Source organism: Ovis canadensis, chromosome 17, assembly GCF_042477335.2.
Source record: "Ovis canadensis isolate MfBH-ARS-UI-01 breed Bighorn chromosome 17, ARS-UI_OviCan_v2, whole genome shotgun sequence".
Lineage (NCBI taxonomy): Eukaryota > Metazoa > Chordata > Mammalia > Artiodactyla > Bovidae > Ovis > Ovis canadensis.
In genome coordinates, this window is record NC_091261.1 from 62,904,828 (window position 1) to 62,930,812 (window position 25,985).

Here is a 25,985-nt window from a genome sequence, read left to right on the forward strand (position 1 = left end):
CGATTAGTGTTTGGGGAACTGAGACCAGGCAGATGCAACCTGTGCAGGATGAGAGAAAGTTGATCGCAGGGTTAGGACTACAGTCTCTACTTGCTCAGTAACTGTTTATGAGCTCCTCTCTGTGCTGAGGTGTTTTCCTTGAGGTGCCCAATGCCATGGGTGAGCAGGCCCAGGAATCTAACAGGTCTGAGTTTGTGCTGGCTCTGCCATTTAGTAACTGTAACCTCGGACGGGTCACTCTGCCTCTCTGGGCCTCCACCTTCCCATCTGAACATTGGGAGCAAGAGTAGTCTTGCACCTTTCTCAAGGGGCTGCTGCAGGAACTAAAGGAGAAAGAACATGCCAGGCACTTAGCACAACCACTAATCAACAAGGATGCTGTAAGAGGCGGGAGCTTGGAAGGCAGCCAGGAAATGGTTGCTGTTTTCATTACGGAATCTGGGCCATATTCCAGGAGCTCCTTTAAAGAGCAGGGAATGGGCATGTCCCTGCTCTGACCCCTCCTTGGCCTCAATCGGGGTCTTTTTTTTTTTTTCCCTGAAGGGGACTCAGTGGCTCTGGACATGGAAATACAGCACATCTTTGTGCCCTAGAGAGAGCCGTGCCCCAGGGATGAGGCAGTGCTGTTGGAGGTGCCTGTGGGCATGGGTGTGTGGCTGCATTCGGGGTGCGTGCATGTGTGAGCGTGCGCACAGCTGCTGTCCAGGAAGCTGACCAAAGGTGACCTTGGTGATGCCAGCATGTTGCCATGGAAACGGATGCTGGGTCTAAAGTCACCAGCACCTTGACCGCAAAGGTTTTGTGCAAAAGCAGAAACCCGACCTTTCAGACCCCAGGAAGGACGTTGGAGACAGAGAGACACTTGGGGGTGACCTAGGCGTTCCGTCTTTCGGGCAGTGCCTCCAAGGCCCCTTTCTCATTCCTTGTGTTTGAACTCTCTGAAATCTTAGTTGAGTGCAGGAGGCAGGGTTGGTTTTTATTTCTTTGTTTGTTTGATTTGATACCAGACTTATTGAGATGTAAGTCCCACACTGCACAATTCACACATTTAAAGTGTACAGTTTAGTGGCTTTTAGCACTTTTCAGAGTTGTGAAATTATCACAATTTTAGAGCATTTTCATCACCCCATAAAGAAGTCACTCTCCATTATCCCCCAACACCCAGGCAACCAATAATCTACTTTCTGGCTCTCTAAATTTGCCTGTTCTAAGCATTCCATAGAAATGGGGTCATACAGTGTATTTCTTTAACTAAACATGTTTTCAGGGTTCATCTGTGTAGTAACCTGTCAGTACTTCATTCTTTTTTATGACCAAGTCATAGTTCATTGTATGGATATAATTTATCAGATGTATTATTTACAAAAGCTTTCCTTTCGTTCTGTGTGTTGTCCTTTCACTCTCTTGATAGCATCCCTTGATACACAAAAGTTTCTCTTTTTTTGGCAGGGCCTCATGCCATGCAGGGTCCTAGTTCCCAAACCAGAATGGATCCTGTGCCCACTGCAGTGTAAGCATGGGTAGGGTCTTAACCACTGGACCATCAGAGAAGTCCCTGTCCTTTCTTAAATCTTGATAAAGCCCAATTTAGATATTTTTTCTCTGACTGCCTATACTTTGGGTATCATATTTGAAAAATCATTGTCAAATCCAAGGTCATGAAGATTTGCCCTAATATTTTCTCCTAAGAGTTCTATACTTTCACTTCTAGCAAGTTGGTCTTTGATCTGTTTTGAGTTCCTCTTTATATGTGGTATGGCACTGTGGGCATGTGGATATCTAATTGTCCCAGCAGCATTTGTTGTAAAGACTGTCCCTTCCCCCATTGAATGGTTTTGGCACCCTTGTTGAAAATCAGTAAATATAGTATGTAAATATTGGATTTATTTCTAACCTCTCACCTCCATTACACAGATTTGTCCTATGCCAGTACTGCACTGTTTCGATTTCTATAGTTTTATAGCACTTTTTTTTTTTAATTGGCCACACCATGGAGGATGTGGGATCTTAGTTTCCTGACCAGGGATCAAACCCACATCCCCTACTTTGGAAGGCAGATTCTTAACCACTGGACTACCAAGGACGTCCTTACTAGCAAGTTTTGATATGAGAAAATGTGAGCTTGCCAACTTTGTGTTTTTTTTTTTTTCCAACTTTGTTTTATTTTCAAGATTGTTTTGACTATTTGAGATCCCTCAAAATTCTGTATGAATTTTAGGATCAGTTTTTCCCTTTCTTCTGAAAAGGCCATTGGATTTTGATAAGGATTACATTGGACCCATGGATTGCTTTGGGGAGTGTTGACATCCTAACAATATTAAATCTTCCAATTCATATGAACACAGATGTCTTTTCCATTTATTTAAATCTTCTTTAATTTATTTCAGTAATGTTTTATAGTTTTCTGTATACAACTCTCGCTCCTCCTTGGTTAAATTTATTCCTAAGTATTTTATTCTTTTGGATGCCATTGTAAATGGAAATGATTTCTTTATTTCCTTTCTGCATTATTTGTTCTTGTGTGTTGATTTTGTATCCTGCAACTCTGTTGAATTCATGTATTAGATCTAACAGATTTGGGGGGATTTTAGGTTATTCTGTGTTTAAGATTGTGTCATTAACAAATTGAGATAGTTTTACTTCTTTCTTTTAAAAAATACGTTTTTATTTATTTTATTTTTGGCTGGGCTGGGTCTTGGTTTCCGCAAGGACTTTTCTCTATTGCAGTTCTTGGACTGCTCATTGCAGTGGCTTCTCTTGTTGCGGAGCATGGGCTCTGGAGCGCAGGCTCAGTAGTTGTGGCTCGTGGGCTTTGTTATTCCACTGCCTGTGGGATCTTCTGGACCAAGGATCGAACCCATGTCTCCCTTAGTTGCAGGCAGATTCTTTACTACTGAGCCACTAGAGAAGCCCCACTTCTTCCTTTATAAAAAATGTTTTTGGCTGCATCGGGTCTTGGTTGTGGCACATGGAATCTTTATTGCAGAATCTTTATTTGCAGCATGCAAACTCTTAGTTGCGGCATGTGGGATCTAGTTCCCTGATCAGAAATGGAACCTGGGCACCTTGCATTGGGAGACTGGAGTATTAACCACTGTACCACCCAGGAAGTTCCTATTTCTTCTTTCCAATTTGAATGCCTCTTACTATTTCTTTTTCTTGCCTAATTTCTCTGGCTAGAACCTTCAGTACAGTGTTGGCTAAAAGGTGAGAAAGCAAGCACCTCCTCCTGACCTTGGGGATGCTTTCAGTCCCAGGAGATTCAGGAGTCAGAACGGGGGAGTTTGCTTGTGTAGTACTGGGCTCGGAGAGGGAACAGTGGCCCTTCAGTCTTCTGCATGAATGCTGGGACACATGGAGCCTTGTGTGGGGGAGGTATTTGAGGAGGATGTGTTGAAGTGACCCAAAAGGAGCCAGCCTGGTTGGCCAAAGCACCCCCGCCCTGCACTCAGCATCCTCAGCTGGGTCTCCCAAGCCCTTCCCCTTCTTCAGAGAGCTCCAGACCCACACGTCCCCCTTGCTTTTGTCCCACAGAAGAAGAGCCGAAACGAGACACACGGCGAAGGCAGTGGCGTGGAGATCCTGGAGAACCGGCCGTACACAGACGGCCCCGGTGGCTCCGGGCAATACACGCACAAGGTGTACCATGTGGGCATGCACATCCCCAGCTGGTTCCGCTCCATCCTGCCCAAGGCAGCCCTGCGGGTGGTGGAGGAGTCCTGGAACGCCTACCCCTACACTCGAACCAGGTGAGCCTGCCCTCGGCCCCATGTTGCCCTCCCGGGAAGCAACCCAGGGGCATAGATACTGGCGCCGGCCCCCCCAGACAGTCTCAGCCGCCTGGCTCCCAGAGAGCTGAGCCTCCGTTCTAAGGTTCCCCCAGGTTCCCCCTCAAGGGAATAGACAGGACAGGGTAGGCTATACCCCTAGGTGCCACCTAGCTTGCCAGTGGGGGGAGCCAGGAAGGCAGGAGTCCAGCAAGCGCCATCTGAGACCCCTTTGCCATCTGGGAAGGCTCAGGGAACACAAATTCAGTTTAATGTTTGCCTAGGAATGCAGGACAGTCCACCAGCTGGGAAGAAACAGGAACTGAGGGTAGCCCAGATGGCTCAGAGATTCCCTCCACCCTGACACCTTCAGCGACTATGATGATATTTTATAACAAGCCATGTTGAGCACAGCCTTCTTTGGATCCCCTGGGTAGGGGACACTTTTCACTCTGTGCCCCCCACCCAATATAACTGAGCACTGCTTGATTAGAAGAAAGAGGGGGCCACCCATGTGCTGAACAGGTGGGGTTCCCATGAGTCTTCTGGGGCTTCTTTGTCCAGGTGGGTGAGGGCCTGGAACTTGCTGGGAAATCCATCCAGGTTGTTCACTTCCCAGGAGTACTTTTCTCCTCTGAGCTGATCTCCAGCCACGAGAGAGAGGCTGTCTCCCTGTTGCCACACCTGGTTTCTTAGGGGACAGGGGAGAGGGTAGCATGTCACACCACGTGCAGGTCCAGATTCAGCCCATTTGGTAGTGTGCCACCTTAACTGTGTCCACACCGTATTCACACCATGCCTCACACACGTGGACACAGGCTGCCAGCTACTTGCTGCAATGATTGCCCCCTCCCCGTAAGTCCACCCCTCCCACCGGCCCCAACTTGGATTTGGCTCTTCTTGGGATGCAGTGAAGGTCCAGGAGGACAGAACAGACAGGTCTCACCCACCACTCCAGCCTCGTCCTCCACCCAGCGACCCACGCCCACCCTTCCGAGCCTGGGTCCTGGTGGATACTCTCCTTCCCCCACAGGTTCACTTGCCCTTTTGTGGAGAAATTCTCCATCGACATCGAAACCTTTTATAAAACCGATGCTGGAGAAAACCCCAACGTTTTCAGCCTGTCTCCTGTGGAAAAGAACCAGCTGACAATCGGTAACCGTCACCCTGATGCTCCCACCCTAGCAGGGCCAGGAGCCCTGCGGGGCCAAGTTCCCAGTTGCCCTGCCCATGGGCCCCTTGATTCTGCCTCTGGTCTCCAGGCCTGGCAGGCTCCAGACTGGCTCTTGTCCTGGGAGGGGAGGTTAGACTCCAAGCCAGCCTGGTGGGAAGTTGGGGGAGTTGGGGAGGCAGGACGGGTCTCCTTGGCCCCATTTCCCTGATGTGCCCCTTAGGCTAAGTGCCTTTTCCACTCAAGCCCCTTCCCTCCATCTTTTTGAGGTGTCCCTGTCCCCAGAAATGCACATGTGTGTTTGGGAGCCACCTAGGGCTGACAGCCAAGGGTGGAAGTGGCAGGTTGGGCGGGGGCTGTGCACACAGTGGGGCCTGTGTCCCCCTGATGGTGGGCAGCCTCTACTCCACTCCCCTCCAGCTGACTACACCGTGCAGGAAATGGGTCCCATTTGTTAAGTCATTTTCAAGAGAGGCCCGGGGGACGTCCTTGGCAGTCCAGTGGTTGAGACTTTGCGCTCCCAATGCAGGGAACACGGGTTCACTGGTTGGGGAATTCAGATCCCACATGCCGTATGGCATGGCCTGAAAAGAAAAAAGGAAAAGAGAGGCCAAAAATCAGGGTTTTCATGTGAAATTTCCCAGTTTCTCTAGGTTGACAAATATTTTTAAAATCTTTGTAAATATACCAGCCGGACAAAACACATCAGTGGACCAGCTGCACCTTGACAGCCCCCAGGCCCCTAGGAATGAGCCATTGTGGATCTCAGATGGGTGTTGGAGGGGTGGCGATGACCCTCAGCCAGCCTCGGATGCCAGGATGGCTTTTCCCTGGGACTCCTTCCTCCTGCCTGAGCTTTTAGGCCCCAGTGGGGTTTGGGAGATGCATCAGCTTGCTAGGACCATCAAAACAGGGTACCACAGACTTAAGGGCTTAAGGAGGCAGATGCTTAGTGTCTCATGATTTTAGAGGTCAGAGTCAAGGTCAAGGTGTTGGCAGTGTTGGCTGCTTCTGAAGTCCTTGAGGGAGAATCTGTTTGGGGTCTCTCCCTTAGCTTTTTTTAAATTTTAAATATTTATTTATTTGACTGCATCACATCTTGGTTGCAGCATGCAGGATCTTCTGTTGCGATGCATGGTTTCTCTAGTTGCAGCACGTAGGCTCCAGAGCGAGAGGGCTCAGTAACCCCGTGGCATCTTAGCTCCCCAACCAGGGAGCAGACCCATGTCCCCTGCATTGGAAGGCGGGTTCTTAACTGCTGGGCCTCCAGGGGAGATCCCCTAGCTTCCTGTGGCTGCTGGCAGTCATTGGTGTCCTTTGGCCTGTAGACACTCCACCCCAACCTCTGCCTTCATCTTTACATGCTGTTCTGTCCGTGTTCATGTCTATATTCACATTTCTTCTTTTTTTAAAAAATTGAAGTATACTTGATTTAAAATATTCTGTTAGTTTCAGGTTTGTTTTTTTTTTTTAATTGAGCCAAATGTCTCCTTTGTTGCAATGTGGGAGACCCAGGTTCGATCCCTGGATCAGGAAGATCCCTTGGAAAAGGGACTGGCTACCCACTCCAGTGTTTTTGCCTGGAGAGTCCATGGACAGAGGAGGCTGGCGGGTTACAGTCCATGGGGTCACAAAGCGTCTGACCACGACTGCGGAACTAAAACTTCTGCTTTCTCCTTTGTATAACCATGCTGCTTAGATTAGGTGCCCTCCTTTTGAGGACTTCTTTCAAGACCCTGTCTCCAAATAAGGTCACATTCTGAGGCCGATGTATGCGTTTGCCAGCGGACGCACTCTACCCGTAACAGGAAGGAAGGGCCCAGGCCCTCTGACAGCTCTTGTCTGGCCAGCTGCAGGCCCCCCCCGGAGGCCTCCCGTCATGGTTCATGTCCCAGCCCTCCCCTTGGTGGCTGTTGCCTGCCCCAGTGGACTGGACATGTGGTCTACTCTGGGAAGGATGTAAATCCCCTTCCACACTCTGCTGCCCTTGGGCTGCCCTGACCCCTTGCCTTTCCAGTGGGGCTGATGTCTTCCTCTGTAAACCACAGCCCAGGCCTGCTGCCAGGAAGATGAGACAGCCAGGGCCCGAGCCCGGCAGAGCCCCACCAAGTGCCATTGTCCCCACACCTCTGAAAGGAGGCTTTCTGAGCTACAAGCCCCATCCTAGCTTCCTCCTCACCAAGTGTGCACACAGCCCCATCTGACGCATGCATACCACGGGAGCCAGCCCAGTGAGGGTTTTGACTTGGAGGAGGAGGCATGTGACAAGAGGTCATTCTTCCCAGAGTCACTGTCACCCCCCTTCCCCGAATCAGGTCCTACCAGCCCCCAGTCCTGTTTCCCCAGTGCCCAGCACATCCTGGACCGGCTCATGCCCTACACCTCCCTCTGGGCCCTTCAAACATGGTTTCTGGACTCCTCCCTGCTGTCTGTCTGGGAGGGGCTTCCTAGCAGACCAGCCACCTTCACGGTGCCTGGCGAGTGATGGCTGATGAGTTCAGCTGCATCCCCATCACCTCTTACCACGCAGACACTCTGGTGGTTCCCCAAACTGCCCCACTTCTGGGTCAAGTGTCACACTCCGGGACGTTCTCTGCCTCACAGTTCTGCTGCTCCTGTGGCTGAAATGCCGGCTTTTCCTCTTCTACTCGCCCCCACCCCATCCCACATCCTCCATGGAAATTCATCTCCGCCCCCCCCATGCTCCTCCAGCTCATCACCTGATTTATGCGCTTTGGCAAGTGTGCACAAAGCAGGGGTTTTACTGAAATGATTTGAAAAGACAAGGAAAGACACAGGTCCTGAGGTCGGGGGAGCTCGGGGATCAGAGTGGCCCAGAGCAGCATCTCCACTCCCATGCGGGGCCCGGGGACACATCCAAGCCTGGGGTCCTGCCGAGATTCGGGGATAGCAGGGACGTGGGGGAGGAGACTGGAAAGGAGGGGTGGGGTGGAGGTTGGGGCCAAAGTGGTCACTCACGGCAGGGGGGGATCTCCTCGTAGATTTCATCGACATTGTCAAGGACCCCGTGCCCCCCAATGAGTATAAGACGGAAGAGGACCCCAAGCTGTTCCACTCGACCAAGACCCAGCGGGGGCCCCTGTCAGAGAACTGGATCGAGGAGCACAGGCAGCAGGCATTCCCCATCATGTGCGCCTACAAGCTCTGCAAGGTGGAGTTCCGCTACTGGGGCATGCAGTCCAAGATCGAGAGGTTCATCCACGACACGGGTGAGGGCGCCCGCCTCTCCCTCTGTCCCTCTATCCGCCTGCCGCCCCCACCCCGCCCCCCGCGCCTGCCTGGGGCTCCAAGTTTCTGTTACCCCAGGGCCCATGTGCAGCGTCCCACCTGGTTTCCCTTGACCACACAAACACTTGTCGAGCACCTACGGAAGACAGGCGGTGTGTGTCCTGCCCCAGACACTCTGGACTAGCTGGAGTTTCTAACATGCAGTGCCCACCCCCATGCAGTGTGACGCCTCCTTTCCGCTGTTCATGGCGCCTCTCGGCACCCTGGGGCCAGACCCCAGGCCATGCACTAGTGCTGCCTCCGCTTTGGGCTGAAAGTCCCAGGGGACAGTGGCTTGGCCATCCTCCGGTCCTCACACCCATGCTGGCCTGGCCTGGAGCAAGTGCCTGGGGAACAGAGGACCAGCAGATGACCGGGGGTTCCTGGCACAGCTGGGGCTGACCCAGGGTCCTCCCTGCCCTAGAGCTACCTCGGCTCCTTCCATGTCCCCCAGGTCAGGGTAGGCGTCAGTGCCCAGGGCCTGGTCTAGCCCTGAGGCTCGTGATTCAGGAGCGGCACCCAGGCAGACACCCACTGCCTCCCAGAGCACGGGTGACTGTGTGGCCCTGAGGAGAGTCACAGCACCGCTGGAAGCACTCCCAAGTGTCACATCAGCTCTCCCCGGCCCGGTAGGGTGGCCACTGTCACTCCCCGCCTCCCCCTTGATTGCAGAGGAGGAAGCACAGGGCCAGTGCTGGTGTGACCCCAGATCTTCTGGCCCATCTGTCCTTGTCCAGGCATAACGTGTCATCAGTCTGTCCACGATGAGTGCTGGCCGGCCCTGAGGGTGGTGTTCCTGAGGCCGTAGCCTGGGGCCTGGGAGCACCCTCCCAGGAACAGAGGGTGAGAGGGAGTTCCTTTTAGGCAGACCTTTGAGATCAAGGGATTTAGAAAGGACAGCAGGGGAGATAGAGCGGCCTGAGTGAGTCCAGGAGGGGGAATCAGGAGCAAGGGTCGCCGGAGACCAGCCTGGGGACCAGCAAGGACTGGGCTACCTGGGATGCCGCTCAGTTTTCTGTAGGAAAGCGGGCGGAGGATCCAGTGACGACCCTCCTGGGTCTGCCCCACCCTCTGGGAGAAACTCAAATGCGCGTTCTGGAATGTTCAGAGCAGCAGGTTTGTAAAAGCAAAACGGACAAACAGTGAAAGTGAGCCAAAGGCCCATTGGCAGGAGAAGGAATAAATAAAATGTGGTATTTCAAACAAATAAAAATCGACCGCACAGCAACAAACCAGAAATTCACCCAGAAAAGCAAGTGGCAAAAAAATAACATGCAGCATGACACATACATGTAAATGTCAACAACATGTAGGCCAACCCAACATATTGTATAGGAAAACATGGAAAGAAGAGCAAATGATAAACACAGAACTCAGGATGGACCCTTACGGGACGGGAGGGTGATGGGGGGGTCCATGTTGCTGGTCACTTCTGCTCCCTTGAAGGATGATGTGTGTGGGGGAGCCGAGGTGCTTTATTTCTTCTTAATTTTTTTTAAGCCACTTATCGAGGCCTAATTTTGTATTTGTTGTAAGAGAAGTTTGAGTTCCGTAAGTTTGAGTGTATTTGCAGAGTAGAGCATATAGTTCTGGAACATTCCACCCCCCCCCAGAGTCTTTCCCAATCACCCCCACTCTCATCGTCACCCAAGGCAGCCCCCATCTGCTCCCTGTGCTCGTGGTTATTCTGTTCTTTATACCTTTAAAGTCTCTTGTTTTCTGTCTTCTGTGTATAAGCTATTCCTGTATGCCTTTACCCTGTTTTATTTTATTTTATATTTGTGTGTGTGGCTGTGCTGAGCTGTAGTCGCAGCACATGGAGACTTCAGTCTTCCTTGCGGCGCGTGGGATCACTTAGTCACAGCATTCAATCTCTTAGTTTCATAGTGTGGGATCTAGTTCCCTAACCAGGGATTGAACCTGGACCCCTTGCAATGGGAGCTCAGTTTTAGCCACTGGGCCACCAAGGAAATCCCTATCATGTTTTATATGCATATACCGGGACTTCCCTCGTGGCCCATTGATTAACACCCCATGCTTCCAATACAGGGGACGAGGGTTCAATCCCTGGTTGGGGAAGTAAGATCCCACATGCCACATGGCATGGCCAAAAGTTTTTTTTTTTAATTAAAAGAAATAAAAACAAATTAAAAATGAATTTCAAAAAAGAAAGGACCAACCTGCTTCAAACTTGAGCTTGATTTTTCTGTGGGAAATTTAAGAGAGGCATACTAGACCAGATAGGAGACACTCAGGGAGTCCTCCTCCAGCTCCTGCTGAGGGAGGAGACCTCCCTGCCCCAGTTACAGAACCTCTATGAACTTGGGAGGCCATCTGTAAGCTGGATCCCTCATTTGCACATGGGAAAATGAACCTGGGGGTTGGAGAGACAGTGGTTTGCTGGAGGCCAAGCAGTGGGTGTGGAGCAGTGCCTGACCTGCAACCTGGGGTGCCTCCCAGCCAAGGGGTCCCTGGGAGACTCTGACACAGGCCTGTTTGTCTTCCCTGCACCCCTGCCCCTAGGCCTGCGGAAGGTGATGGTGAGGGCCCACCGGCAGGCCTGGTGTTGGCAGGATGAATGGTACGGGCTGAACATGGACAACATCCGGGAGCTGGAAAAGGAGGCCCAGCTCATGCTGTCCCGCAAGATGGCCCAGTTCAATGAGGAGGACAAAGGGGCCGCGGAGCTGGCCAAGAATGAGGCTGCCCAGGACCAGGCCTCTGGGGAGCCCTCCCAGCCCAGCAGCAGCGGTGGGGAGCCCCTGGCGGGCAGGGGTCTGAAGAAGCAGTGGTCCACATCCTCCAAGTCATCTCGGTCATCCAAGCGGGGAGGTAAGCACCCTGCGATCACGCTAGGGGGTCCCCTGCCCTCTACTCGTCCACACCAGTGACCACCCCTCAGGGCAGCCCCCATCCCAGGGTGGTTGTGGGGCATTCTAACACTGAAGGTGGTCTATTGTTTTCAGATCCAAGGCCACACCTGTAGGGAGTCAGAACCAGTCACCTCTTTGTAGCCTCTGCTGCAGAGTGAAGCCCAGTGTGACCCCCAACCCTGGCAGGTTCCCCCAGACTCACCCACACAGCCCCAGGCAGATGGGCAGGCTGGCGACACAGGAACCCTGCTCCCAGCCCCTCCTAGGACCTGGTCTGCTGCAGCTCTGAGGAGCCAGGCTTCCGAGGCAGAGAGGAGGGGTCTGGGTGGTGGTGGAGGGGGGGTCGGGGGGGCTATACCCAGCATACCCAGGAGGGACTTCTGCCAAAGGACCTTGAAAGCCTTCAGATACTGAGAAAATCCTTTCTCTGAAACTGATGTGAAAGTGCAGTGGCTAGTGGGAAAACTCAGGGTATTTTGTGTAAAATACCAGGAATCCCCCTCTATGCCTGCAAATCCAGCTTTTTCTACACCAGGCATTTCTGTCCTGTGCTGAAGGGATCCAGGGAAACACATACACCATACCTTTAATCTCACTCCCCACCACTGCCCAGCCTCCCTACCTATCAGCCTCACTGTGGCAGTCTAAGGGGCTTGCTCCTAGGCCAGCCAGGTCAGGGGCACATGAGTGGACCCCAGCCCGGGTGGCTGCACATCCTGGCCTCATACCTGATACCCTCCCCACTCTATGTCCTCATGGGACAGGACTGCACTGTGCCAGGTGGGCTGGGAGGTGAGCCAGGGCCATCCTGCCCTCACTCCATCCCCTCTGAGCCCTCCTGGCCCCGCTCCAGAGTCATCGCACCTGCCTGCTTGCACCTGCTCTTCCCAGGGCAGCCGGGTGCTCAGTCGGTCTGTGGTTTTGCCTTCCAGCGAGTCCTTCCCGTCACAGCATCTCAGAGTGGAGGATGCAGAGTATCGCCCGGGACTCAGACGAGAGCTCGGACGATGAGTTCTTCGATGCTCATGGTAGGTGGGCACCCTGGAGCGCACTGGCCTTCCCAGGAGTGGGAGGGGTGGGATCTGAAAGCATTGGTGGGGATGCAAGTCATGATGGGAATACCCATGGAAAGTTCTGGGTGAACAGCAGGGTGTCAGGGGTGGAGGCAGGATAAGATGAGGTCACCAGGAGTCTGGGCTCTCATACTCACCCTAACCCTGATATCAGGATGTGCCCTGGATCTGGCGGGTAAGGACTATTCTCTCAAATCCCCCAAAACAAATTTACAATCAGACAGGGACATTTTTTCCATTGTTGTTCAGTCACTCAATCGTGTTCGACTCTGCCACCCTACAGACAGCAGTACCTCAGGCTTCGAGGTCCTTCACCGTCTCCTGGAGTTTGATCAGACTCCTGTCCATTGAGTTGGTGATGCCATCCAACCATCTCATCCTCTGCCGAATTTAACTCCCAAAGGAATTCCCTGGCGGTCCAGTGATTAGGACTTGGTGCTTTCATTGCCAAGGGCATGTGTTCAGTCCCTGGTCAGGGAACTAAGATCCTGCAAGCTATGTGGCACAACCAAAAAAAAAAAAAAAAAATCCCTCAGAAGCTTACAAAAGCGTAACTTCTGATTTTCTAATTTTTTGTAATTACTGTCTTTTTATGATTAAATTAACACACATGTAATTCAGAAACTTTAGAAAATGCGAACAAGCAGAAAATACATAAAGTGCCCATTTTCCCATGAATCTCGGAATAATCACAGCAAGAAAACAGCCAGATGAATCACCCACCTGTGCTGGGAAGATGCATGGCCTAAACATCCTTCCTTCATACCTTGGTTGTTCCTCTCAGGGAAGTAAGAGGGGCTGGCAGGCAGGTTCAAGGAGATTGATTTTCAGTTCACAAGGCAGGACATGGGCTCAGAAAGGGACAGGGACTTGCCCAGGGGCCCGCAACAGGGCAGAGGCAGGTTTGGCCCCTGCCAAACCTGGCAGGCAGGGAGGGGGGACTTGGTACAGGAGGCAGCTGGCCTCTCCACTGGGGCCTCCCCGAGAGTAGGGAATGGGTATGGGGCATCCCACACTCCCACCCTCCCCTCCAGCCAGGCCAAAAGGCTAAGCCCTTCCTGCCTCTGTGTCCCTGACATGAAGGAAAGACACAAGAAGAGTTTTAGAAAAAGCTGGAAAAGAGGAGAGACAGTAGAGCAGGAGATGTCACTGCTGCAGCGTCCTGAGAAAACCGTCCCGGTGACCCAGGGAGGAGGGGCCAGCACATACATGCCAGGGTCCATACGACCGCTTCCTACCCAGAGGTCACGGGGATAAGTTCTCAGGAAAGCAAACATAAAACTCATGGGTGGAATTGTTCACAGCAGCGCTTCTCACTAAGCTGTCCTTTTGTGGACATTAAAAACAGTCAGGAACATTATGGAGAAACAAACTGAAGTCCATCCATATGACGGACTATGACTCAGGCATGAAAAGGGATGAAGCACTGACACGTGGTTGAATCTTAAAAACACCGTGTGGGGACTTCCCTGATGGCCCAGTAGCTAAGCCTTCAAGCTCCCAATGCAGAAGGCCCAGGTTTGATCCCTAGTTAGGGAACTAGATCCCACATGCTGCAACTAAGAGTTCTCATGCTGCCACTAAAGATCCCACGGGCGGCAACTAAGATCCAGAACAGCCAAATAAATAAATAAATACTAAAAAAAAAAAAAAAAGTATTGAAGAAGACTCTTGAGAGTTCCTTGGATAGCAAGGAGATCCAACCAGTCCATCCTAAAGGAGATCAATCCTGAGTATTCATTGGAAGGACTGATGCTGGCTGAAACTCCAAAACTTTGGCCACCTGATGTGAAGAACTGACTCATTTGAAAAGACCCTGATGCTGGGAAAGATTGAAGGCGGGAGGAGAAGGGGACAACAGAGGATGAGACGGTTGGATGGCATCACCGACTCAATGGACATGAGTTTGAGTAAGCTCTAGGAGTTGGTGATGGACAGGGAAGCCTGGCGTGCTGGAGTCCATGGGGTCACAAAGAGTCGGAGATGACTGAGTGAACTGAACTGAACTGAACTGAAAAAAATACAAAAACCCCACCATGTGAAGTGGAATAAGCCAGACACGAAAGACCACATACTGTAGGTACCATGTGTGGAAAATGTCCAGAACAGGCACATCCTTAAGGACAGAAAGTCCACCGGCGGTTTCCAGGGGCTGGGAGAGTGGGGCTGGGGCATACCTGCTACTGGGGACAGGTCTCCGTATGGGGAGATGGAGAAGCTCAGGGACCAGATAGAGCTAGTGGTTGCACAGCATTCTGAATGGACTAAGTGCTACTTGAAAATGGTAAAAATAGTGAGTTTTATGTTCAGTTAATGTTACCACAATTTTTTTTTTAAAAATCAAGCAGACAGCAATGAGAAGCCAGTGCACCGCAACTAGAGAGTTAGCTCCTGCTGTCCCCACTAGAGAAAACCCACATGTAGCACCAAAGACCCAGCACCGCCAAAACTAATGACAAACCAAAAACATCAGGCAGAAGTCCTGTGAGAAGGTGGCCATGTGTCCGTCCTGTTAAGGAAGAGAGGCCACAGAACCGAGTGGGGAGGGGCACACGGGCCACAGAAGCACGGGGGCCCCCAGACTGGCCACTCTGAGGCCCTCCGCCACTGGAAGCCGGGCCTCCCAGTGACCGACACCCCCCAGGTCCCCGCCCTTGCTCGAGGTGCTGAAGCCCCTGTCTTTCCTCCCCAGAGGACCTGTCTGACTCAGAGGAAATGTTCCCCAAGGACATCACCAAGTGGAACTCCAACGATCTCATGGACAAAATCGAAAGCCCTGAGCCAGAGGACTCACAGGGTAACCAGCTGGGGGCAGCAGGACCCGGGGAGGGCGGCCAAGCAGACCAAGCTCCTCCCCCCCGAGAAGGAGCACCCAGATACCCAGGAGGGCTGGGGGGCCCTGCAGGTCATGGCCACACCCTCTGTCTGGTGTTGTCTGCTCACGGCACCCACCGCTTCTGTGTTGCAGATGGTCTGTACCGCCAGAGCACCCCCGAGTTCAGGGTGGCCTCCAGCGTGGAGCAGCTGAACATCATCGAGGTGAGTGCCGAGGTGGCAGAGGGCCAGGGCCGTGGGCAGCAGGGGCCAGGGCGCCAAGGACCGGTCCCAGGGGGGCAATGGAGGCAGAGCTTGGCACCCACAGCCTCATGTCCACGCTGGCCTGGGCACCACTGGAGAGAGGCCTGGGACCCACCCCCTCTGAAGTTCCTGACAACCAGTAGGGTCTGCTCCAGTAGGACAACTCCCCCCCAAGGAAGGCCTTGCCCCTGCTCCAACCCTGGAGAGTAAAATGAGAAACTTGTAAATTCCAGATCAAAAATAAGATCTTCACCTTGTGCTCAACCTGTCTGAAGTCCCTGAAGATAAAAAGATGGAAGGGGAGGAAACAAAATTCACCTGGGCAGAAGTGATGTGGCTGGCTGTGGCCGCCCTGCTCTCAGTGTGCAATAAAGCTGTCTTGGTAGAGCGCCTGTGTCCACTTTGGGGGTTCTTTGCACGGAGCTCACGCCCCTTCTGCTCCTCCACCTGCGGGCAGTCAGAGCTGTTTGCGTTCAGGCAGGAGCCGGGGTGGAACAGGGTCACCGCGCTGCTCTGGCCTCTAGCTGCCCAAGGTAGAGATGGTACCCCTGGGGACTCAGGACCCCTGGGGAGTTTGGACTAGGGGTTGATGGGGGGCATCCACACTGCCCTCTCCTCTTGGGGTTCTCTTTGAGGTCTAAGGTCGAAGCAAGCTTTCCTAGAAGGGTAACTGGGACCAGGGGAGTTGATTTCTGGTTGCCAGTTAATGGCGATAAGGCAAAACGAACCCCTCCTCCCCTTTGGTGCACACAGCTCTGACAGCCGCCTCCCCCACCACCCCGCCGGGGAGGGGCAGAAGGGGCCTTGGGCTCTGGATCTGCCTGTGGATGCGCATTTGGGCCCAGCACCGGTTCTGGAGTACCGCCATCCTGAGTCGGGTCCCTTTGCTTGCAACAGCCCCCAAACCGGAGCTCCTCTCCCAAACTCGGGGAAGGAGGACGGCTTTACAGAGTCACTGATGGGGCCATCCTGGCTCCCCAGAGCTGGCTCCCAGGCCCTGCCTCCCGAGGGCTGTGTTCCCACTAGGGTTCGAGTCTCAGGCAGGGCATGCCCTGGTAGAAAGCAGTTTGTACAGGAGGAAAGTTGTGTGTTGGGTTGGTCAGTGCTGGGTCCTGGCAGCCAGGCCCAGGCAGGCTCCCCCCACTGCCCAGCCCTGCCCATCCCAGGTGACTAAGGGCATGTCTGGGTGACCAGGAGGCTGCTCAAATACATTCCTTCCACGAGCCCCTCGCCTGACCATATTGATTAATCTTTGAGCCCATCGGGCAGCCAATGACCCCGCCATGCCTCAGGCCATGAGTTCACTCCCTCCCAGCCCCAGCAGCCATGTGCAGCCCTCGGAAGAGACAGGAGTTGGACCCAAGCTCTGCTGGGTGTGCATTCTTGCCTAGGCCCCAAGGCCCATGACTGGCTGATGACCAGGCCCCTCCTGGGGATTGATGCAACCCAGTCTTATTTCCACTCCAGGCCGAGGACCGCCTGCCCATCAGCCTTCCTCTCACCCAAAGCCCTCTGCTGCTCAAAGGCTCCCAGTCTAGCCCAATCTGTTCCTGTGGCCTCACTGGTCCCTGGGCTCAGCGCCCGTGCTGCCCACCCCTCTCCTGGGCTCTGCATTGACACTTGGGTCCTGCTGCTGCCCACTCCTGCCAGCCAATGGCCCAGTTCAGGGCCAGCTGACCCCCAAGGGCCCTCCAGATGGCTTCAGCCCCTTAGGGAGAGGCCCCTCTCTTCAGCTCCCTTCCCCGACCTCCACACTTGCTGACATCACATGGGCATGGCAAGTACTCAAGAGTGGCTCCTCTTGGGCTCTGGCCTTCCGCAGTCACACACCAGGAGTTGGGGGCAGGGAGAGGCCCCTGAGACTGGGATTACAGTCTGGGGTAGGAGAAGAGCACTGAGCTGGTGGTAGGAGCTCTGGGTTCCAGTCCAGCTTGTCACTGACATGCTGTGTGACCTTAGATAAGTCCTTTGGCCTCTCTGGGCCACTTTGTCTCGAAATGGAACAGTTGGATACATGCAAGTCTCACTTGGACCTCACAAGCAGGGCTGAGCAGCAAGAGGTGGGGACATGACTCCTCAGAAATGGTGGTGGGGAGGGGTTTCAGATAGAGGTACCCACATTGCCCTCTCTATTCTAAGGTGCTGGGGCTTTTCCTCTGCTGGGACATCTCTGCTTTTGAGGACCTTGGTCTTAGAGTCTGGGAATGGCAGGGCCTGGAGGCCATAGTCCAGGGACAGTCCGTATAGATAGAATGAGAGCTCAGTGCTGTTGGCAGAGCAGCCAGGCTGAGTCCCTGACCCCAGCCCCTCTTAAGTGAGCCTATGACAGTCCAATGCCTGGATACCCAGACACACGGAGGGCAGGTTGACCCCAAAGGCCAGCACTGGACTGAGCCTCTGCCTCCTCCCCAAGGCCAGAAGCCCCAGAAACCCGTCTGGGCCCCCTTGATGGGAAGTAGAGTTTGTGCTTTGGAAGGAATAGACCCCTCTCTCCATGTCCTCTGTACCCTGGTCAGGTCAGTGGCCAGGAGCTGGGCTGCAGGCAGAGAGGACGGACGGGGAGGAGCAGCTGGGCCCCACCCCCAGGGGAAGGGCTTGAGGCATCGGGCACCAGGTCCCGGAGCAGAGGAACTGAGATTGGGGTTCTCAGAGGATGTGATTGGGCCTCAACAGGCCTCTTTCTCCAGCGCGACAGAAACCTCGGCCCGGGCACAGAGCTGAGTCCCCAGGGAGTTGACCCCCACCAACCCCCCCCCACCCACATAGGACGAGGTCAGCCCTCCGCTGGCTGCACCGCCCTCCAAAATCCATGTGCTGCTGCTGCTGTTGCACGGAGGCACCATCCTGGACACGGGTGCCGGGGACCCCAGCTCGAAGCAGGGAGACGCCAACACCATCTCCACTGTGTTCGACACCGTCATGCGCGTGCACTACCCCAGTGCCCTGGGCCACCTCGCCATCCGCCTGGTGCCCTGCCCGCCCATCTGCTCTGATGCCTTTGCCCTCGTCTCCGAGTAAGTGTGTAGGCTCCACTCCTCCCCTGGCCCCAAGGGTCAGAGACCTCCCCACGTAATATTGGGACCATGGTCCCGTCATCCAAACCAGCTGTCTGTCTAACTTGTTCCGTTGGGAGGCAGCAAAACCCATGCAGATGGCTGGGGTTAGAGTGTTAGTTGCTTAGTTGTGTCCAGATCTTTGCAACCCCATGAACTGTAGCCCGCCAAGCTTCTCTGTCCATGGAATTCTCTAGGCAAGAATACTGGAGTGGGTAGCTGTTCCTTTCTCCAGGGGAATCTTCCCAACCCAGGGATTGAACCCGGGTCTCCTGCATTGCAGGCGGATTCTCTACCATGTGAGCCACCAGGAGGATACAGGGGGGTTAGAGTTTGGGGCCCAAAGCTGAGCCTCAGTCTCTGCATCTGTGGTATGAGAATGCTGCCCTGCCTCTGAGATTACTCTCCAGCCCTGTTCCCCACGCCTGGCCTGGAAGCATCCCCACACGGTTTGCTGAGTCAGGGCCAAGGTTCTCAGGGTGTCAAGGAGCTCCAGTTCTGATGTTTGGGTCAGGGGCGAGGGGGCCCCCTGGGTTGAACTGAAGCCACCTGCTCTCTCCTGATGGGTTCCCTTCCCCCAGCCTCAGCCCCTACAGCCACGACGAAGGCTGTCTGTCCAGCAGCCAGGACCACATCCCCTTGGCTGCCCTGCCCCTGCTGGCAACCTCCTCACCCCAGTACCAGGAGGCCGTTGCCACAGTGATTCAGCGAGCCAACCTTGCCTACGGGGACTTCATCAAGTCCCAGGAGGGCGTGACCTTCAACGGGCAGGTGAGTTGTGAGGTGGGGGAAGGGGAGACAGAAACCCCTGCAGAGTGGACTGGCCTGGTCCTCTGGCCCAGGGCTCTCGCCAGCCAGCACCCCTGCAAGCAGGGTGGGCGCTCAGGGCCCTGGACCTCTCCCCACCCAGGTCTGCCTGATCGGGGACTGTGTCGGGGGCATCCTGGCGTTTGATGCCTTATGCTGCAGCAACCAGCCGGTGTCTGAGAGTCAGAGCAGCAGCCGCCGGGGCAGTGTGGCCAGCGTGCAGGTATGAGCTCCCTCCAGCCCCCAGAGCAGGGGACCTTCAGGATGGAGACTGTGTCACCCTCTGGCTCCAAACATCCCAGAGGCCTGCGGTAAAAAGGAAGGGTCGAGGTTGCCAACGCAGGTGCCCAGAGGTGGGGGACAGATGCATGGCACAGGTGAACAGCTGCAGTGAGGCCAGACAGGAGTGCAAGCGGTTTCAGCAGGCAGTGAAGCCAGGTCTGCACCGTGGAGAGCAGATCCATCACCATGAGGGCCTGGATCCTCTGAGCCTTCTGGCAGGGGAAAGGACCCAAGGTCCCACCCCTGCAGAGTAGCAAGCAGCCTGGTGGGCTGGGCGAGGCAGCAGGATCAGTGGGAAGTCAGCAAGGCCCAGATGGGCAGGCTGGGCCAGGAGTAAAGGTGGTGGGGGGACCATAGGGCACACAGGGACCGGGACTTTCCTTCCCCAGCTTGGGTGAGAAGCTGCCGCAGGCCTAGGGTCAGGAGGGGAGACTCAGCTCCCACGACACTGAAGAGGGGGCCAGGCCAGTGGCCACTGGGCAGTGAACCTGTGTGGGGCCATTCCAGGATGCTGACTTGCTGTCCCCCGGCTCGACGGTCAATGCGGCACATGGCAGCAACCTGGAGAGCAGCCGGCATCTGAGCCGCAGCAACATCGACATCCCCCGGAGCAACGGCGCTGAAGACCCCAAACGGCAGCTACCCCGCAAGAGGAGTGACTCGTCCACCTATGAGCTGGACACCATCCAGCAGCACCAGGCCTTCCTGTCCAGGTGGGTGGGGAGGCCCCCACTGGGTGAGGATGGGGACTCTAAGATGGGGGGCCACAGACCAGGTGGTGCTGATGGCCAGTGTGAGAGACCTGAAGGCCCCCTGACCTAGGTCCTGGGATACCCAGGCTAGGCCCACCGTTCTTCAGCCAAGAGAAGGTGCTGGGTGCAACTGTGGTCTTTTTTTTTTTAATGGTCATGCCATGCTGTGCTATGCTTAGTCGCTCAGTTGTGTCCGACTCTTTGCAATCCCATGGACTGTAGCCCACCAGGCTCCTCTGTCTGTGGGATTCTCCAGGCAAGAATACTAGAGTGGGTAGCCATGCCCTCCTCCAGGGGATCTTCCCAACCCAGGGATTGAACCTAGGACTCCCACATTGCAGGTGGATTCTTTACCATCTGAACCACCAGGGAAGCCCAAGAATACTAGAGTGGGCAGCCCATCCCTTTTCCAGGGGATCCTCCCCACCCAGAAATTGAACTGGGGTCCCTGCATTGCAGGTGGATTCTTTACCAGCTGAGCTACCAGCGAAGTCATATATATATATATATATATATATATATATATATATATATATATATATATATATATTTTAAATTGGGATACAGTTGCTTTACAATGTTGTGTTTCTGATATACAGCCAAGTGAATCAGCTATATGTATACATATATCCCCTCTTTTTTGGATTTCCTTCCCATTTAGCTTACCACAGAGTACTGAGTAGAGTTCCCTGGGCCATCCAGCAGGTTTTCATTAGTTATCTATTTTATGAAAAAAAGTAAGTGAAAGTGTTAGTCACTCAGTCTTGTTCGACTCTTTTTGACCCCATGGACTATAGCCCACAAAGCTCCTCTGTCCATGAAATTCTCCAGGCAAGAATACTAGAGTGGGTTGCCTTTCCCTCCTCCAGGGGATCTTCCTGTCCCAGGGACCAAACCTGGGTCTCCTACATTGCAGGCAGATTCTTTACCGTCTGAGCCACCAGGGAGGCCCTATCTGTTTTATACATAGTATTGATAGTGCATATATGTCAATCCCAATCTCTCTATTCATTCCACCTCCTCTTTGCCACCTTGGAGGCTGTATGTTTGTTCTCTACGTCTGTGTGTCGTTTCTGCTTTACAAACAAGTTCATCTGTACCCTTTTTCTAGATTCCACATATACGCCTTGATACATGATATTTGTTTCTCTGACTTACATCACTCTGTATAATAGTCTCTGGCTCCATCCACGTCTGAGTCGTAGGGAACAGACTGACTGGGGCAGGGGAAGAAGCAGGGATTGGCAGAGTCAGCAGGCAGAACTGACCAGGGACTGCATGGTCCTAGCCAGGGCTGTCCCAAAGGCAGTGGGCTCCCTGGAGAGGCCGGGCCCTGCTGTCACCAGGGGTGTCCCAGCAGGTGCTGGACAGCTGCACTCACAGGACTGCACAGGGCTCAAGCTTTGGTGGGGCCTGATGACCCCCGAGGAGCCTCTTTCAGGAGGCTGAGGGCAGGCCAGCCCGGAGGAGGGCCATGATGTGACCTCACTCGTCTCCCCACCCCACCTCATACCTGCAGCCTCCATGCCAGCGTGCTGAGGAACGAGCCCAGCTCCCGCCGCTCGAGCAGCTCCACCATGCTGGATGGTGCAGGGGCCGTGGGCAAGTTCGACTTTGAGGTCGCTGACCTCTTCCTCTTCGGGTGCCCCCTGGGGCTGGTCCTTGCCTTGAGGAAGACGGTCATCCCCTCCCTGGATGGTGAGAGTCCCTGCAGGGGAAGGGAGGGGTCCATGAGCTGGGCAGAGGATCTCAGTGAACCCCTGTCACAAGGCCAGGGCCACATTTCAGGCCCCTTTCTGCATCAGCCTCCTTTCTGCACCCCCTGCCTCACCAAGGGCCCATGGCTCTCCTTTGTTCCATCCTCAACTCAGCTCAGTCTCCAGCCCCATTTCCCAACACAGTTTCATTTCATCTCCAAGGCACGTCTGGGAGTTGAGGTCCAGAGATGGAAAGGGCTGCCCCAGGATCAGATGAGGACAGACCCAGTCTCCCATAAGGAAGCCAGGCACCCTTGAAGTCTCCCTGATGCAGTGGCCTCCCAGCCCCAGAGGGACCGCAGCCATGCTGCTCCAGGTTCCTCCTCAAGACAACACACGCAGGGAGGTGGAAAAGTGTCAGTTAAGAAGCCGTCAGAGCAGCGGTCCCTGCCCAGTGCCCCCAGAATCAACCAGTGTGGGCTCCCTCCCATCCTACAAGAGCTGTGCGGGGGAGGGGGGGCGGGGCCCAGGGGGAAACTGAGGCTCAGAGAGGTTGTAGACACCTGCCCAAGGGCAAGACCCTGTGCACCCGTATGAGTGCACAGACTCAAGAGACAGAGATGGCAGGGCAACGTCATCTGTAATCACGGAAAACCTGAAACAACCTAAATGGGATGCAGGCTGTGATTAAATCAACTTTGGCACAGCCATACAAAGCAGTGCCCCAGTGTAATTCAAAAGAAAGGGGCTCAATGAAAATATTCATATGAAAGACTCCCAACATTTTTTGTGTTAAATGAAAAAAAATGTCAAGTACAAAAAGCATAGATTATATTTCTATTTGTGTGCAGGTTTTTTTTTTTTTTTTGGTTGTGTTGGGTCTTCATTGCTGCACTTTATCTAGTTGCAGCAAGCAAAGGCTTTTGTTGCAGAGGATGGGCTCTAGGTGCTTGAGTTTCAATAGTTGCAGCCCTCGGGCTCAATAGTTGGGAAGCACAGGTTTAGTTGCTCAGCGGCATGTGGGATCTTCCTAGACGAGGACTCAAAAACCCTGTGTCCGCTGGACAGGCAGGCAGATTCTTAACCACTTGACCACCAGGGCATCTTCCCAACAACTGCAAAATGTTCGGAAGCGCACAGCCTGGAAACATTTTCAATCAGAGTGTATGAGCAGGCTCTAGCCTTCTCGGGCCTCCCCAGGGTTTGCAGGTACGGCTCTAGCCTTAGCGCTCTGGGGTGGAGAGGAGCTTTCTGTTATAAGTCTTAAATGGTATATGTATCCCTATTAAAAAAATTTTTTTTTTACCACTAACATAATTTTCTTAATTAAAACAAATTTGGTTAATAAAGGGACAGTGGCCCAAACAGAACCCCAAATCGATGGAGACGCAGTTTTGGGTTTCTCTGTCTCCTAAAACCCCAGTGCCATCCCACCCCACCCCACCCCACCGGACCTTAGCCGGCTTTAGGCCCCGCCTCCTTAGGGCGGAGCTAACTCCAGGCTCTGCGGCTCCGCCCCGCCCTCAGTTTTCCAGCTGCGGCCCGCCTGCCAGCAAGTCTACAACCTCTTCCACCCCGCTGACCCGTCGGCCTCGCGCCTGGAGCCGCTGCTGGAGCGGCGATTCCACGCCCTGCCGCCTTTCAGCATCCCCCGCTACCAGCGCTACCCACTGGGGGACGGCTGCTCCACGCTGCTGGGTGAGAGAACCTGCGCCCCGCCTCCACCGGCCCCGGCCCTGGGGGAGGGTGGGAGTTGGCCCGGCTCCATGAGACACCTTCACAGGCCTCCTCCCCCTTCCCACTGCTCCACACACAACACAGAGCCAGGGACCCCGCTCCCCTCCCACTGCCCCACCAAGGCAGAGCTGAGGACCCAAGGGACCCTGGCAGAGTCTGGGCCTGCGTCCCGCCCTGTGAAGGTCCCCCCATGGCAGGCGATTGGCCCAGAACTTCCAGGTCACCTGGCCTGGAGATTAGTCACGTAAACGAGGGCTGCCCGTGGTCCATCTCATCCCTCCTGGGTAACGGCCCGTCCCTCCTGCCCCCCGTGTGTCCCAGTCCTGTCTTGGTCCTTGAGGAGCCCTGTGTCTGTCGGAGCGTCCACACGAGTGTCTGTTCTTGTCCTCTGTTCTCTCCCCGTCTGCCTCCAGTCGAGACCGTGCAGAGAAGCCCCGAGCTGGTCTTGGAGGGCGGCCCCCTGGCCCCTCTCCCTCCCGGGGACGGCTTCCTGGAAACCAGTATCCCCGTGCCCGCGCTCACCTCGCAAGACGGGCCCCGCCCGGGCTGCGCTGAGTGTGTGTAACCCCCCTGCTTGTGGTGGTGTCTGCTTCGCTGGCTGACCGCTGGTCCTCAGGGACCCCCCACCCACTCCTCTGCCACCCAGAGTTTGGGGGACTGTGGCGAGGAACGGAGACCGGGCAGGACAGGTCCCTGGGAGCGGTCTTGGCACGGGGCAGAGCAGGGAGGGGACTCAAAGCAAAGAAGGAGCCCAGAGAGGAGAGCAGCTGTCCCCGGGTCACCCAGCACAGGTGTCAGCCTAAGTGCTCTGTCCCCCACTGGTGAGGCTACCAGCAGGGGCAGCCAGAGTTTGGGATGATGCCTCGGGCCCTCTGGGACCCACCTGCCCCCTAGGAGAAGCCTTCGGTCCCGGCATGGGGTTGGATTCTCGACGCCCCACTCCCTCCCTCCCTGAGGAGGTCCAGACACTCCTGCTCCTGTCTAGAGGTGGGTCCTCTGGCCCACCCTCAGCCCAGGCCCAAGTGAGCCTGGCTGGAGCCCTCAGCCCTCTTCCTTTGTCCCTAGATGCCCATCCGGGGGTGGCTCGTGTGGCCCATGTGTGAGGGGCATGCAGGATGCTGTCTCATTTGCTCAGTCCTCCGCCTAGGACATGCCTGGGAAGCCATCCCAGTCCCCTGTCATTAGCACCCCCAAACCCAGTTGCCATGGGCTGTGGGTCAGGCCAGGCCGGGCCCCAGAGGCCAAGAAGGCTAGACTAGGCCAAGAGACTGGAAGGGTGGCCGGGGTGGGGCGTGAGCCTGGCCGCCTTGCCTCCCTGCCCACTGTGTCTGTATTGGTCGTCTGTCCAGCCCTGCCCCCAGCCCTCCCTTCTCTCTGCCTCAGCTCTGAGCCCTGCCCTCTCGACCCTGAACAGGCAGGCCCTGGCACGCATGGGCCCATCCTGTCTGCCAGTTGTGCTCAGATGCCCCCCACTCCTCTGCAGCTGGGGGTGTTGGCCTTGCCTGGCACAGCTGCCGCGCTGGCCTGCCCCAGCCCTGGCACACACCGAGCACCCCTGCTCGGGGGTCTCGGGGCCGGGCTGGGCAAGGCCTCCTTACCCCTGGTCTCTGGTCCCTGTCCACCTGCAGCAGAGGCACTCCAGGCCCACAACACGGTCTTCCAAGAGCACGCGGCCCCCTCCTCACCCGGCTCAGCCCCCAGCACCCGAGGTTTCCGCCGGGCCAGCGAGATCAGCATCGCCAGCCAGGTGTCAGGCATGGCTGAGAGCTACACGGCATCTGGCATCGCCCAGAGTGAGTGCAGCAGCGCTACCCACCCATCAGAGCTGGGGGCTCTGTCCTGTTGCGGCTGGTGTCAACCGGGCCCATTATGCCCCCCAGAGGACAGTTGGAGACTACTGGGGTGGGTGCCACTGGCATCTGGTGGGTAGAGACCTGCTAAACACCTTATGATGCTCAGGATGGCCCCACAGTGAAGAGTGATCCAGCCCCAGTGTCCATCGAGAACGGTGGAAGGAAGGAGCATACGAAAGGGGTGGCCCTGAGTGGGGAGCCAAGTCCAGCCGGTAGGAGATCAGTGGTGCTGCCTCAGCTGCAGGGTGATGGGTCTGTGAGGAGGGGTCCTAGCCCCAGTGGGGCAGATGTTCCTTGAGGGAGACAGCTGGGGGCCATTTCTGGAGAAGCTGGAGGGGTGGCCCAGGGGAGCCAAGGAAGCGAGGTCTCCTGTGCGCGGCCCCTCTTGCCACCCCAGAGGGTGGATCACCCTGGCCTCCTTGGTTCCTTCCATCTGCTTAGCAGCTGGAAGCAGAGTCTGGACCATCCCCTCTCACTCTTGCCGGGGCCAGCAACCCCTGCCGGCCTCCCTGCCACGTGACTGGCTCCCTAGCCGCCTGTCAGAGCAGAGGGTC

The 25,985-nt window shown here is 55.1% G+C and overlaps 1 protein-coding gene and 1 long non-coding RNA gene across 17 annotated transcripts in view; one reads left to right on the forward strand and one right to left on the reverse strand.

Moving 5' to 3' along the window:
- The window catches only part of PITPNM2 (phosphatidylinositol transfer protein membrane associated 2), a 157,958-nt gene that overhangs the window by 125,265 nt on the left and 6,708 nt on the right, over positions 1-25,985 (forward strand). For 8 of the 16 annotated variants that reach the window (XM_069557723.1, XM_069557728.1, XM_069557725.1 and 5 more), the window contains 8 exons: positions 3,535-3,749; positions 4,801-4,922; positions 7,941-8,168; positions 10,750-11,058; positions 12,032-12,127; positions 14,865-14,969; positions 15,141-15,211; positions 15,484-15,638. In XM_069557723.1, coding sequence (XP_069413824.1) covers positions 3,535-3,749; positions 4,801-4,922; positions 7,941-8,168; positions 10,750-11,058; positions 12,032-12,127; positions 14,865-14,969; positions 15,141-15,211; positions 15,484-15,582 — 1,245 coding nt within the window. In that variant the 3' untranslated portion in view covers positions 15,583-15,638. Of the gene's footprint in view, positions 1-3,534; positions 3,750-4,800; positions 4,923-7,940; positions 8,169-10,749; positions 11,059-12,031; positions 12,128-14,864; positions 14,970-15,140; positions 15,212-15,483; positions 15,639-18,016; positions 18,265-18,884; positions 19,075-19,213; positions 19,334-19,899; positions 20,106-21,663; positions 21,843-23,368; positions 23,540-23,991; positions 24,136-25,206; positions 25,372-25,985 lie in introns of those variants that run through there. The other 8 variants (XR_011249934.1, XM_069557715.1, XM_069557720.1 and 5 more) reach the window with 2 other exon arrangements.
- Positions 11,964-21,853, reverse strand: LOC138422590 (uncharacterized). The gene is made up of 4 exons (XR_011249935.1): positions 21,658-21,853; positions 20,811-20,864; positions 12,466-12,667; positions 11,964-12,181 (listed from the first exon to the last, which is right to left on the reverse strand). It is a non-coding gene; the product is annotated as an uncharacterized lncRNA (long non-coding RNA).